Source organism: Poromitra crassiceps, assembly GCF_964638095.1.
Source record: "Poromitra crassiceps genome assembly, chromosome: 13".
Lineage (NCBI taxonomy): Eukaryota > Metazoa > Chordata > Actinopteri > Beryciformes > Melamphaidae > Poromitra > Poromitra crassiceps.
The window spans coordinates 14,403,395-14,418,394 of NC_139644.1; the positions used below are offsets into that span (position 1 = coordinate 14,403,395).

The 15,000-nt window shown below is 46.2% G+C and overlaps 1 protein-coding gene across 1 annotated transcript in view; it reads left to right on the forward strand.

The window, feature by feature from the left end:
- The window catches only part of abca3b (ATP-binding cassette, sub-family A (ABC1), member 3b), a 46,890-nt gene that overhangs the window by 23,765 nt on the left and 8,125 nt on the right, over positions 1 to 15,000 (forward strand). The window contains exons 9-24 of the mRNA XM_083649236.1: positions 940 to 1,113; positions 1,915 to 2,096; positions 4,118 to 4,264; positions 4,491 to 4,620; positions 4,814 to 4,968; positions 5,349 to 5,504; positions 5,628 to 5,838; positions 6,806 to 6,956; positions 7,935 to 8,033; positions 8,746 to 8,944; positions 9,204 to 9,510; positions 10,842 to 11,115; positions 12,528 to 12,732; positions 13,342 to 13,561; positions 13,938 to 14,099; positions 14,440 to 14,612. Of these exons, the coding sequence (XP_083505362.1) occupies positions 940 to 1,113; positions 1,915 to 2,096; positions 4,118 to 4,264; positions 4,491 to 4,620; positions 4,814 to 4,968; positions 5,349 to 5,504; positions 5,628 to 5,838; positions 6,806 to 6,956; positions 7,935 to 8,033; positions 8,746 to 8,944; positions 9,204 to 9,510; positions 10,842 to 11,115; positions 12,528 to 12,732; positions 13,342 to 13,561; positions 13,938 to 14,099; positions 14,440 to 14,612 (2,945 nt within the window). The remainder of the gene's footprint in view (positions 1 to 939; positions 1,114 to 1,914; positions 2,097 to 4,117; positions 4,265 to 4,490; positions 4,621 to 4,813; positions 4,969 to 5,348; positions 5,505 to 5,627; positions 5,839 to 6,805; positions 6,957 to 7,934; positions 8,034 to 8,745; positions 8,945 to 9,203; positions 9,511 to 10,841; positions 11,116 to 12,527; positions 12,733 to 13,341; positions 13,562 to 13,937; positions 14,100 to 14,439; positions 14,613 to 15,000) is intronic.

The following is a 15,000-nucleotide window of genomic DNA, read 5'->3' on the forward strand; positions in this document are numbered from 1 at the left end:
CGTGTTACAAAGTAACTTTATTCCTTCAGTTGTTTCTACTTTGTCATATTTTAGAGCAGTGATATTAAATATTGTTATTATCGCTGTCTGACTGACATGTACTGGTGCTTTCTACAGTAGATGTGATATTGGCATTGTTTGATTGACATGTTGTTGCAACTGTGGATGTGATGCATATGGACGACTGTGTCTGTGCGGTCCAGTATTGCTGAGTATTTTTGTATTTTCATGCGCCATTATGCAATGTTTTTCTCTGCGTAATGATTTACACACTGACCCTATAGGCTACTGATCCCCCATGACATTGCCTAAATCGCACATGTATATGCATAGTCTCGCATTCGAAATAAACGAAACCTGTTGATCGTCTCCTGCTTCCGCTGCACAGGCAGAGGTGTGAAGTTCATGTCACACTGTGTTCAAGTGTTAAACGGTGCAAGCAGTAAACTGTGGAAAATGTACCTCACTGGTGGTTAGTGCACAGTGTTGACTCATTCTAGGTGACCTCAACTAAAAACTCCCATGTTGTTGATATGAAGACCATAATAATAATAATAATCTGAGCCCTTATCTCCCCACCACTTTTCAACACAAAGTGACTCCCTTGTGTTTATTTACGTTAGCTCTATTGACTGGCTGTGTGTGTGTGTGTGTGTGTGTGTGTGTGTGTGTGTGTGTGTGTGTGTGTGTGTGTGTGTGTGTGTGTGTGTGTGTGTGTGTGTGTGTGTGTGTGTGTGTGTGTGTGTGTGTGTGTGTGTGTACAGGAGCAAGTGACAGCAGCTGCAAGTGCTTGGTGCAGTTCAGCGTTCATTCATTCATTGTCAAACCTCAGAGGATTGAATAGCTACATGAGCAATGTCTTCTGCTTTGCAATGCAGCTGATGACAGAATGGGAAATTGGCCTCCATCCCTCATTCTCACTATTCTGTCTGTCCCCAGCCAATGTGGCGGCGGCCGCGGGCGGCTTTATCTACTTCCTGAGCTACCTGCCATACTTGTTCCTGTGGCCGCGCTACGACCTGCTGAGCCACGCCCAGAAGGTGTCAGCCTGCCTTATCTCCAACGTGGCCATGGCCATGGGAGCTCAGCTCATAGGCATGTTCGAAGGCAAAGGTGAGACATCCTCGTCATGGACTTAACATAAAGTGTTATCATGGACTTAACATAAAGTGTTATCATGGACTTAACATAAAGTGTTATCATGGACTTAACATAAAGTGTTATCATGGACTTAACATAAAGTGTTATCATGGACTTAACATAAAGTGTTATCATGGACTTAACATAAAGTGTTATCATGGACTTAACATAAAGTGTTATCATGGACTTAACATAAAGTGTTATCATGGACTTAACATAAAGTGTTATCATGGACTTAACATAAAGTGTTATCATGGACTTAACATAAAGTGTTATCATGGACTTAACATAAAGTGTTATCATGGACTTAACATAAAGTGTTACCATGGAGTTAACATAAAGTGTTACCATGGACTTAACATAAAGTGTTATCATGGACTTAACATAAAGTGTTATCATGGACTTAACATAAAGTGTTATCATGGACTTAACATAAAGTGTTATCATGGACTTAACATAAAGTGTTACCATGGAGTTAACATAAAGTGTTACCATGGACTTAACATAAAGTGTTATCATGGACTTAACATAAAGTGTTATCATGGAGTTAACATAAAGTGTTACCATGGACTTAACATAAAGTGTTATCATGGACTTAACATAAAGTGTTATCATGGACTTAACATAAAGTGTTATCATGGACTTAACATAAAGTGTTATCGAAACAGGTGCAGAATAAACATCCGCATTCCCTCATTGACAGACTGGCCGGCCATATTTAGAGGTCAGGTTGATCTTGTTCTCATCTCTGGCCTCGCCCCTCTCCTCCTGCAGGCACGGGGATCCAGTGGTCAAACTTGTTTGACTCTGTGACGATCGACGACGACTTCTCCATGGCCCAGGTGCTGGGCTTGCTGCTGTTTGACGCCCTGCTCTACGGCCTGGTTGCCTGGTACATGGAGGCCGTTTTCCCCGGGGAGTATGGAGTACCGCTGCCGTACTACTTCTTCGTGCTGGTATGCGGTCGCACACGCGCCAACAGGCAGGCTCACTGACACTCACTCACCCACTCCTACGCTCATTCACCTAAGTAAGCAATATAGGTGCTTTGCAGGAACGTTTTCATAGTTCTAGCAACAGTTGGATGCTGAACGCTGTTTTGAGGGACTTTTTTTTAGCTCCTACTTCAGGGTAGGTACTTTCCCAGCACAAGAAGAACCTTTACTGCTTTAGTGGTCATAGATGTAAGTGTAGCTAGATTGAATGCCCCGAGGCATTGACCCCCACCCCACCCCCCCCACCCCTTTTTTTCTGCGCTAACATTAGCTACCTAATTGTTAGCCAAAATAGCATCAATCCCCTGTGAACTCTCACTTGCCTTGCTGTGAAGCTACTAGTAGCAGTTAAGCCCCCCAGACATGACCCGTGGTAAAACAGCTCTGCACCCGCTGTGCTGCTGTTGTTTTGTTGAGAGAGTGCTGCCTCCCAACTATGCGGCAGCACTACCCTTGGCGTCGCGCACCGCTCGAATTTGCCACCTTGTTCAAATTGTTTCAACTTTGACCTGCTTACCCGATGACCTTCCTCCGCTCTACCTCGCGGTGAGAGAAGAGGAGATCGCTCATCATGCGACTGCAGCTTTAGCATGCTAACCACTAGCCTTACTTCAGTGCTTCCTTATTGGCGGTGCGAATGTGAACAGAAAAAAAGCCCTTGAAGGTCTGTCGTTCCCCTGGGAACCTTCCCAGCACAGCGGTGCAGTTCCTCTCAGGAAGTCCCCAGAACTGTTTGGTCTGAAAGCACCTTATGATACATTTCTGATGACTTCCAAGATACAATGGGATTTCCACAGAAGAAGAAAAAAACACCAATTTAACCATTAGACCAGTGGCTTGGACTCGCGTCGGGTCGCCTGTGCGGGTCACAGCAGCGTGAGCTGAAGAGTGCCGAGCGGTATGAGCTGGTTGGTTTATGATCAGGAAGTGGCCTTTGTGCTCGAGCGGTGAAAGTGCCTCTGATACGGTGACAGCGGGGGAGGAGTGAAAACATGAGGTTATGACGCATTGACCACAGGAAGGCTTTAGGTTCAGCTGGCTAGAAAGACAGGAAGCTTTCCCCCAGTCTCTCCAGCCAAGACAAATTAGGCTTATCTTGATAACAACTACACATGCTTACGATAGGACACGCATGCACACACACACACATGCACGCACGCACGCACGCACACACACATTTCCTGGCAGTCAGACAGGAATTCCAGAGTCTGCCAGCAGGGTGTGGATGAGTTGCAGACGCACTCCTCTGTATGCCCAGCATTGTGTGTGTGTGTGTGTGTGTGTGTGGGGGAGAGAGATCTACGGCATCACATTGGAGAGCAGAGTGTGCTTCCTAAGAAGTTTGTCAGATGGGAGGTTTGGTCAGGAAACAGTCCCTGACGGTACATGGATGGACAATGTTAACATCAATGTATATCTTCTGCCTCCATGATATATGATTTTATTATAAGGACATCAATGTATTCCTCGGCATCCTTTGTCACATCCTGTAATATGCTCGCCTGTTTGAGAAGCGGACGTGAGCAATATACAATGTGTGCAATATGCAATGATAATGTTTGACCTTTACACTCCGTCATGGATGCAGGCTGCGGCGGGTTTTGAACACAACATCATTAATTTCCCTTTGACGGATGAGGAACAAAACATTTTTTTCCCCAGAATGACTCAATCACCACACAGGAACATGCTCCTCGTAGATTGGCTTCAGCAGCATCGGGTCAAGTTGGAGTCAAATGCTACCATTGCTGCACGGTGCTGCTGATGTGATCACACAGCCATTTGGGGTGGAAATAATTCTGCCAAGGCTCTGATCACTAGCCTTTTAATGAACCTGTCAGTAATGGTTTAATAAAATGTATGTTTTCACACATTTCATGTTCCAAGTTGTCCCAACTGACATTTATGATACAGATTACCTTGAATAGATATTAGCCATGATTTCACCCCGCTCGCTCTACCCATCCTCCCTGTTTCTCCAGCCGTCCTACTGGTGCAGCAGCCCTCGCATGGCCCTGGTGAAGGAGAAGGAGGAAGAGGAGGACGCAGAGAAGGCTCTGAAGGGAGAGTTTATCGAGGCGGAGCCAGCTGGTCTAGTGTCCGGGGTCAAGATCAAGCACCTAGCTAAGGTGAGCGATGTCCTAAAAAGAAAGGCCCAGACGGTGTGTAGGCTGCCAGGAAAGCAGGCAATTAAACCATTAGACGGCTATTTGACATTCCAGCCGGTTTCCAGGGGGGTGAAAAGCAACAAGGTTAGTCTGCCCCCCCCCTTCCCCTTTCCCCACACACACCTGTTTGGTCGCGGGAAGGAAGTTGGATGTAAAATAGTTTTGGTTGTGTCCGCTCCCCCGGCAGGAATTCAAAGTGGGCAACAAGACGCGGCAGGCTGTCAGGGATCTGACGGTGAACATGTTTGAAGGACAGATCACAGTGCTGCTGGGACACAACGGAGCTGGGAAGACCACGACACTGTCCATGCTGACAGGTGACTGGCTACAACATTCTCTCTCTCTCTCTCACTCGCTCTCTCTCTCTATCTCTCTCTCACTCACTCTCTCTCTCACTCACGCTCTCGCTCTCTCGCTCTCGCTCTCTCTCTCTCTCTCTCTCTCTCACTCGCTCACACTCACTCACTCGCTCTCACACACTCACTGTTCTGTGATGTTCTTGTCGTCCAGGTCTGTTCCCGCCCACCAGTGGCCGGGCCTATATCAACGGTTACGACATCTGTCAGGACATGGCTCTGATCCGACGCAGCCTGGGACTCTGTCCGCAGCATGACGTACTGTTTGACAACCTGACCGTCAGAGAGCACCTGCTCTTCTACGCACAGGTAGACGCACGCACACGCAAATGCACGCAGACACACGCACATTCGTTTTAAGTTGCGTGCATCGCGGCCGGTGAGATCCCATCACAAGATTGTGTGAACTTTTTCACCTGTTTCTATTTATGCACCCCATTCCTTTAGGCTGTGGTCTGTGGCTGTGCTGATTACTGTAAACTGTACTCTCTCTGATGAGAGTAACAACTACTACCAACCTTTCTCCATGTACTCCCTCGATTTCCCCCTCTGGTTGTTATTGTGAAACCCCGCCTTCTCTTTATTCTGATTGGTGGGCTCACCAAAAAACAAGAGATCATCATTATGTGGGAACATGGCCTTTTCTCTACTTAATCTGTTGATCTCCTCTCCTTCCTCCGTGTGTCCAGCTGAAAGGCTATCCCAGAGACAGAATTCCGGATGAAGTGGACCGGATGATCCGCATCCTGAACCTTGAGGACAAGCGTCACGCCCACTCCAAGACCCTGTCCGGTGGCATGAGGAGAAAACTCTCCATCGGCATTGCCCTCATCGGAGACTCCAAGGTTAAGAAGGAATATGTGCATTTCACTCAGATACACAATCACTAGCATCACTGTTTTTCTATAAATCCTCTAATAATACGCACATTTTTCTCCCATCTAACCATCTCACTTCTTCTCCTCCAGGTGGTGATGTTGGACGAGCCCACATCAGGTATGGACCCGTCGGCACGGCGCGCCACCTGGGACCTCCTGCAGGGGGAGAAGCGCGGCCGCACCATCCTGCTCACCACACACTTTATGGATGAGGCGGACCTGCTCGGCGACCGCATCGCCATCATGGCAGGCGGAGAGCTGCAGTGCTGCGGGTCGCCCCTCTTCCTGAAGAACAAATACGGTGAGTGACGGCATGAAGAAGAGTGAGGTGGCGAACAGGAAGGGCAGGAGGTCGTGATGACTGGAGGCAAATGGAGGCGGAGAGTGTTCTTTCAAGTGTGAGCTACTGAGTGGAGAGAAGGGTGACAGACACATAAGAGCCTTTTAGCGGAGAGGAGAGGAAGTGAAGGGGTATCTGTGTCACAATGTGTCAAATTTGATGCAGTTTAAAAGACGATGATCCTTTTGTCGAAGCACGATTTAAACTTTATGGTAAAAAGCATAACCCTGATCCGTGATCATGATGATTAATCACGATTATTTCTCTGTCTTACGAAACAAATTGATTTGATTCAGCTTTTGCATCTTAACCGTTGCACGACACCTTATGACACCACACGACACCTTAACACCTTATTTTCACTCTTACTGTCTTCCTCTAATTGCAGTCTTTATCTACAAAATTCAAACAATAAATAATTCGTCCTTTCTTACTTTAAAGCATAGCTACAACCCTAAGGCTCAGAATCTGTACGTGCTTGTCGTCTCGTTTGAAACCAAAATATTTCCAAATGAAAGACTGGGACCCACTTTTAGGAACCAAAACACCATTTCCACGTTTAGACTCGTGAGTTTCCTCTCTGACGTTGTGTCAGTCAGTTGTTCTCCACTTTGCTCGTTGCTATGGTTTTTCACGAGGTCTATGTAGAGTAAAAGGTTTCTCTCTTTCTTTCCCATCAGAGCTGCACTTCCCCATCTTAAATTCTGTTTAGGTCACACACGGGTGCATGTTGCGCTTTCAAAAGGTTGTGATTGGTCCCCGTGTATTGGAAGCACTTCATATACCGTAACCTGGACTTTAAGGGGAATTGAAAACATAACAGACACTCCAAATGTGGTGACGCACTTATGACCGGATTACATGCTTATTACCCGTGGAAACATAATGGTCCTCCTGATACACGTTTATCCTTTCCACTGGCCACCAGGTGCTGGCTACCACATGGTCATAGTGAAGGACGCTCTGTGCAACGTGTCGGAGATCACGCGCCTCGTCCACATGTACGTCCCCAACGCCACGCTGGAGAGCAGCGCGGGGGCGGAGCTCTCTTACATCTTGCCCAAGGAAAGCACCGGCAGGTGAGGCGCTCGAGTCTTTGTTCACTGACCTCTGACCTCCCACACACACACACACACACACACACACACACACACACACACACACACACACACACACACACACACACACACACATACACAGAGCTGAATGGAGAATGGTGCAAACCCTGGAGCCTACAGTGTTCCATTTCAGTGTTTCCAATTAACACTTCTCTGTATCCCAGATTGTGTCAGAGTGATATGTGTGAGACAGACTGCACATGTATCAACAAGTCCTGCCACTAGGGTCAACTCTCTCTCTATCACACTCTGTCACACTATCTCCTCTTGTCTCATTTTATGTTCTCTTATTCCCTGAAAATCAATACTTCCCCCCACACACACAAATACACACACACACACACACACACACACACACACACACACACACACACACACACACACACACACATTAACACACGCTAAACACTTTAATTTGACAGTGGCACATATTACTGTTACTATGATTTAAGTCCAAGCAGGATCCAAAGAGTAAAAAAAATATATATAGATTATTTGTTTAATACTTTATTTGGATAGTCCACCTACAGAGACTCTACTACAAAGTATTTTTTTTTATTAATATTTCAACCGTTTATTAGTTGACATTCAACGATTCAATAGATTCTGTTTGCTTCCCGTTCCACACGCCTGATTCTCATCATCTGGAGTAGGTGTGTTCATGAATTGTCACATACCCTATCGATAATCTGTTTAACATCTGTTAAACAGTTGAATTGTTGAATGTCCACCAATGATCTGTCGAAATGTTACAAATACTCCGTAGACTCTGTAGGCAGACTATCCAAGTGTTGAAGATTCTTTTATTTTAAAAGATGGTGATACTGAGTGAAGTGGCTTTATATTCCCCTTACGTTGATACTATGCGTTAACATTTAATCCACTGTGAGGCGGTGTGTAATGTGTTTTCCTCATGAACTTTGTTTTGTTTGCTCCCAGGTTTGAGCTGCTGTTTGCTGAGCTGGAGATGAACAGAGATGAGTTGGGCATCGCCAGCTATGGAGCTTCAGTAACCACTATGGAGGAGGTCTTCCTCAGGTAGTGTGACACAGACTGTCAAGAGAAATAGGCATGTGTGGATGTGGCAATCCATCTAACTCCATATCAGTGGAATTTGGGTTCTTGATACCAATTCTCCTGTTGTAAATCAGATGAACAGGTTGATGCTTTTTTAGCTCATGCAGCAGTTTCATTTGTTGGAGTCACGGAGATCATTGGGATGTACAGAGAGATATTTGAATGCAAGAGAAAGGGGAGTTCCAAACATATTTTAAGTTTGAAACATCTTTTATTTCTGAAATCATAAATCCATTAGCAGTGGATAAATTACACCCTAGTGCAGCCATTCTCTAACTTGCCCAATTTGAAATCTGAAAATCAGCCCACCCAATCCTCACAACTCTGATCAACACACGAGTCTAAGTATTTCCTATTTTCTTTTTTTTTCAGAAACAGAACATGCAATGCAGTGAAAATTAATAATCCATCATAATAGCAATGTATATTGTTTGACTTTGAAAAAAAAAAAATGTAGTCACATATCTGACCCAGGCACATCACAAAGTGCAGAAACAGAATAAAAATTTGCTTTGATTATCACAGAATTAGTGGCAACAACACACTTCCAAAACACAGGACTTCTAACTCCATAGCCAGATGCTATCGAAAATGAAGACTTCATATTTAAGGTACATCATACTTTTAAGCTGTCTTCGCTAGTGGATAACCACCAGGTGATTTATGCGTTCAGGGTGGGGAAGTTGGTGGATTCCAGTTTGGACATCCAGGCGATCCAACTGCCAGCGCTGCAGTACCAACATGAGAGACGCTCCCATGACTGGAGCACGGACGACGCCAGCAGCATCAGTGGTATGACCGATAACACTGACTTCACAGACAGCGGCACGCTCATCTCAGAGGACTGCTCCAACATCAAGCTGAACACCGGGGTGAGACGAGATGATGAGACAACCAATGCTTTTCATTCAAAGGAGGGACATAGAGGAATGTGCTACATACTGCGCAGGCTTGTGTAGAGTTTGTACAACGCAGCACCGTAAACGTTAAACCCGTCACCTCGCCATTCATTTTTCCTGCTTTTTTTTAATCAATTATTTATTGAAATATTATTATTATTATTATTTTTCATGATTATCACTCATATTGATCACATTTCTATCCCTTTCCATCTCCGTTGTCCCGCACCAGGTCCGACTATACCTGCAGCAGTTCTATGCCATGTTCCTGAAGCGGGCGCTTTACAGCTGGAGGAACTGGAAGGTGATGGTGGCTCAGTTCCTGGTGCCCCTGGTCTTCACTGTCGTGGCTCTGATTGTGGCACGCTCCTTACCCGACCACCAGACGGCCCCCGAGCTGAGGCTGGCCCTCCGTCGCTATGGCCAAACTAGGGTGCCTGTGGCCCTGGAGCCCGGGGCGGGTCCCCTGGCCACTGTGCTGGCAGACGCATACAATTCCCAGCTGTCTGCCCAGCTAGGCCAGCCCATCAACATCACTGGTGAGTGGACTGAATAAAGGGCAGATAGAGTCCAGCGATTTATCATAGCCCAACGGGCATCGCTGAACGTGACGACCTTTCCAGAATTGCTCGACGCTGATTTTGGACGCTGTCGCTGGTAAAAAGTATAAACACCCAGGTGACAGGAGAACACATCGCAGAGGCACAGAGCAGGATGTGTTGTGATATTTTCACATGGATTAATGCCAACACGGACGGACAGACAGAGAAGCTGCCAGTCAAGTCAGTCACGTTACCGTTTTGATTGCAACATTACAATACTGTCTATCTGCTTGCTAACATGCTGTATGGTTATGCTGTATGTTACTTACAGTCTGTGTTGAGAATGTCTGCTTTCCAGGCATTTGCCTTTTTAACAGCATCTTTATAATCTGCCCGGTCGTTAGCCCAAAGGCACGGGAACCGTGTCATTGTGTTTATTAGGTTTTTGACAAATATGTGATCTTCTGCCATTGTTAATTCAACTAACTAGCTAACTAGTGGCTTCAGAAATTGCGGTAGGAGAGAAACAAATTGTGGTTGTCATGACAGCGGAGCCAACGATGGGGTCAAGGTTGAATCCAGATGAACTCTTGACGATGGTCGCAACGTTCATCACAACGCTGGCATATCGCCCGTCGCTGGAAGTATAGGTTGAGGCCACGTCTCGTCATAGACGCTGGTTTAGCTGGCTCAGCCTGGCTGGGGGCGTGGTCAGGGTGGGGTAAAAAACCCCGTTCTATCCATTCAGCAAAGTTAGAATTTAGGTGATAGCCCAGCCCAGGCAGACACGATCAGTGATTTAACCACCGCAGTAAACGCACATCTGAGCAGACGTCTTGTGTTCTGCTCTAGAACCCCCAAACCTGTAGTTTAGAGCCGCAGCACCGTCTTTTGGTGAGTCAGCCCATGAGATATATGGGCGGTTTTACCCCACTCGCGCGCCAGCCGTTTAACATTTTGTGGGCGTTCCCAGACATGCGGACTGTCTCTATAAACACTTGTCGTTATCACCAACGATGGAATGTGATCATGGTCGGTCGCAACGACCATAAATCGCTGGACTCTAAACTGCCCTTAAGATGGAAAAAGGCGAGGTGTGCTTACCTATATAGCACATTTCATAGTACACATTCCAATTGTAATTCAAAGTGCTTTTCACAAGGTAGACAAGAGGCTTAATTAGCCTGGAGGTCACCATGAAAGACTGTGTAATAATGAGTCTCTTTTCCTCAATGTGTTGAAGGTTATCAAAAATAAATACCTGGGAATTCTGACTAAATAGCTGACTGTTTATTGTTTGACTCATTCCTCCTCCTCACCCCCCTCAGACTTCACTGATTACATCCTGACCCAGGCAGAGGAGGAGGGCGGAGCCTTCAACGAGCACTGTGTGGTGGGCGCCGCTTTCCGTGGCAGGAGCAATCGCTTTGTAGAGGCAACAGCCTACTTCAACAACGAGGGCTACCACACGCCCGCCACAGCCCTCATGATGCTGGACAATGCCCTGTTCAAGCTCATGGCAGGGCCCAACGCCTCCATCCAGACCGGCAATTACCCCATGCCACGCAACCTCTCTGAGATCGCCCAGAGCCAGCTAACTGAGTGAGTGCAGGGTGTCGGGGGACGCAGTGAGTTCGAGACAAGAGATTGAACAAACAGGGGTACACTCAACTGAGGCCATTTACACATGGCATTAACATGCGTTTTCTGTCATCAGATTGCAATCAGATTGTGCTTGACCACTTGAAACTACAGGTGTAAACGCCCCCAAGACACATTGAAGACGGATTGCAATCTGATCTGCCAAACCACATCCGGAGGTGGTCAGGGATGCATTGTGACCACATTGAACACAAGTGTAAATGCAATGTGTCCTCTCAATCTGGATACGGGAACTGTATGCGGATTGAGAGGACCCCCATTTTGGGTGATCAGATTGCAATCAGATCACCAAAAACGCATGTTAATGCCAGGTGTAAATGGCCTCACTGAGTAGAAAGGAGTATGGATGGGTAAATGAGTGAGCTAGTGAGAAAGAAGGAGCTGACAACAAGTGGCTAGGGGACATGCTTCTTTGAATAAGTCGCAGTTGCAACCAACAAATAATTTTTCTTATCTAAAAATGTTGGGATCTATAATTACACACAATCAGCTACTTTTAAAATTAGTAGTTCCTAGCTAGGTATGTCTAGTTGCATACTGGGAAAACTATGCATTTAATTAATTTCCTTAAAATATTTTCATCCCAATACTGTACATTCATGTAGGTTTTTAAACCCAAAATCATCTTACCTACATGTACTGCTAGCATACATCATATATTGATGACTAAACTCTTCAAGGCCGTTTGAGATATTCTGGTCTGTAAAAGTGCGTGGAAAGTGAATCAGTTGGAAGTTGTCCCATGACCAACCTTTCTGCAAACTAAGTTTCATGACCAACCTTTCTGCAAACTAAGTTTCATGACCAACCTTTCTGCAAACTAAGTTTCATGACCAACCTTTCTGCAAACTAAGTTTCATGACCAACCTTTCTGCAAACTAAGTTTCATGACCAACCTTTCTGCAAACTAAGTTTCATGCAAATCCGTTCATAACTTTTTGAGATATCCTGCCAACAAACAGACAAACGGGGGCAAAAACATGACGTTCCGGCCAACTCTGTTGGCAGACGTAATGATAACTCTTGCTTGGCCGCAGTACAAAGCCATGGTATTGTGCCAGCCAATTATGCTGATCATACTGATCTTGATTTCGACTCAATACTTTGTCAAAACAGGAGCGTGCCGTTACCCAAGATAACCCAAGTCTGACAAATCAAGTCTGACAAATCAATACGCCACCTGCATTGAACCAAGTTGAAGGATTAGCGAGATCATTTGAACCGGTTTTCTGTATCTCGCTCTCTTTTCATCCTCCCGTTGCACCATTTCTCCTCAATTCCTCCTCTGGCTTTCCACCTCCTCGTCTCCTTTCCCTCCTAACCTTCTCTGTTGTCCTTCCCTTCATCCTTAGGGGTCAGACGGGCTTTGCCATCGCCATCAACCTGATGTACGGTATGGCCTCCCTGTCCAGCACCTTTGCCCTGTTACTGGTTACAGAGTCGGCCATTAAGTCCAAGCACGTGCAGCAGGTCAGCGGGGTCTACCTGTCAAACTTCTGGTTCTCTGCCCTGCTGTGGGACCTGGTCAACTTCCTGCTGCCCTGTGTCCTCATGCTGGTCAGTCTGAGTTTTGCTTGTGGGGGTTTGCCTGTGTTTATATAGCATCTCTTTAAATGAATTGGGTTCTTTAATGTAATATGAATCACGCATCGCAGTATATATAGAGTACCAAAGTCACACCTTTTTGGACATGGGACCTAAGGGATTTCCTTCCCCATTCATTTTCCCATAGACGTTTCAAAAAGTCCTTATAAGAGGAGTTTTACTTGGTCAAACCAAGCGATTCAGCTATATTCAGAATCAGGAGACCATAGAACATTTCACTCTGACCACTTTTTTTTTTCTTTTCTTTTTCTTTACGTCTATGGGAAACCCGGAAGAGGGCATGACTTTGGCACTCTACACAAACCAGATACTGTTAAGGGAGCTCTCCCAGACCCCCCACCCTCTTCCCATTTTGCCCTCCCACATTTACACAAAGTTAGGCACCAATGTGAACAACTGATCCAAGGGGCTAAAATCTTGCATAGGGCACCACATGAGTCGTGGCTGGCTCTTTACATCTTCTATCTCTGTACAGGGAAGCCCTTTCTCTTCTATCATTCTCCCTCTGCCTCCCATGTTTACTTCACTCTCCCTCTGTCCCGTCCTGCTCGCCTCTCTCAGGTGGTGTTCCAGGCGTTTGCAGTCAAGGCTTTTGTAGAGGACAACCACCTGGTGGACGTGCTGTTGATGCTGCTGCTGTACGGCTGGGCCGTGGTGCCTCTAATGTACCTGCTCAGCTTCCTCTTCTCCACCGCCGCCACCGCCTACACACGCCTCACCATCTTCAACATCATCTCTGGCACGGCCACCTTTCTGGCTGTCACCATCATGACCATCCCAGGTGAGAGGAGAGCTGCTTGTAGACATTTGGAGTATCTCAAATTATCTGGAAGTTTGGGGGGAGATGAAAACTCAAAACAGTGGCAGGTTTGGATGAGTGTTGAGTGCAGAGTTGAGCTAAAAGTTTTGGATGAGAATCATTAAGGTTTTGCAGACTGTCCTTGTTCCTTAATTGATTAACTGATTCGATAGAATTATAAATTTGAGGGATTTGGAAAGACCCCGCCTGGAAGGACCCAGGTTTGATCCCCATTGTCTCCATACCTATTTAAGTAGACTTGAGCAAGGTATGAGACATTGAGGAAGGTACAAAATAATGTTCCCTTTGCCTTGTTGATTCTCTCCTCCCTTATTTAATTTCTCAATTCCTTGTCCAGAGTTGAACCTGCAGGACATGGCACATCTGCTGGATAAGGTGTTCCTGATCTTCCCAAACTACTGCCTGGGCATGTCCTTCAGCCAATTCTACCAGAACTACGAATTCATCACCTTTTGTACCTCCAGACCTCCCGTCACCCTAGTCATCTGCAAGGTCCTCAGTAAGTACAGCTTGACTCTAGATACGCAGAGAGAAGAGGTATTTACTTTTAGTGTAGAGGTGCTAAATGTTGTTGCTTTGAGATTGGCAAGCTCACAATAACAATGTGATATGCTGCCAGAATTGACCATTTAATGTAATGACTGTTGAAGATATCATCATAATGACGACTCATTATGTGGGTGGCAATATTACACATGGCTTTGAATGGTCACGGTCTTCATTATACTGACTATTATTACACGAATGATGAAGAATCTTATAAATATAGATATGTCAACCCCTGAAAACGCACTTGCGCACTTACGCTACTTAACATAAGTTGTGTTGTTGTGTCCCAGACATCACGTACCAGGAGAACTACTTCTCCATGTCGGAGCCTGGTGTAGGCCGCTTCCTGGTGGCCTTCTCACTGCAGGGCCTAGTCTTCATTGTGCTGCTGTTTGTCATCGAACTTCAGTGTGTCCGCACTCTCCGGCGTCTCCTCTGCTCCCTGGTCAGAAGACACAAGCAGGTTAGAACTTCAGTGTGTCCACACTCTCCAGTGTCTCCTCTGCTCCCTGGGCAGAAGACACATAGCCTGGGTAAACCCATCCCCCACGTGACCTGCTCTCAGACCTGTTCTCAGTCACTATGTGACTGGGAACTGAGAGAGCAGGTCACGTGGTGGCTGGGTTTACCTAGGCTAGAAGACACAAGCAGGTTAGAACTTCAGTGTGTCCACACTCTCCAGTGTCTCCTCTGCTCCCTGGGCAGAAGACACAAGCAGGTTAGAACTTCAGTGTGTCCGCACTCTCCAGTGTCTCCTCTGCTCCCTGGGCAGAAGACACAAGCAGGTAGAGGGAGGGCGGGAGGGTTGAATTTGGCAGATTGATGCACTCAGAGGTGGGTGCTAGGGTCTA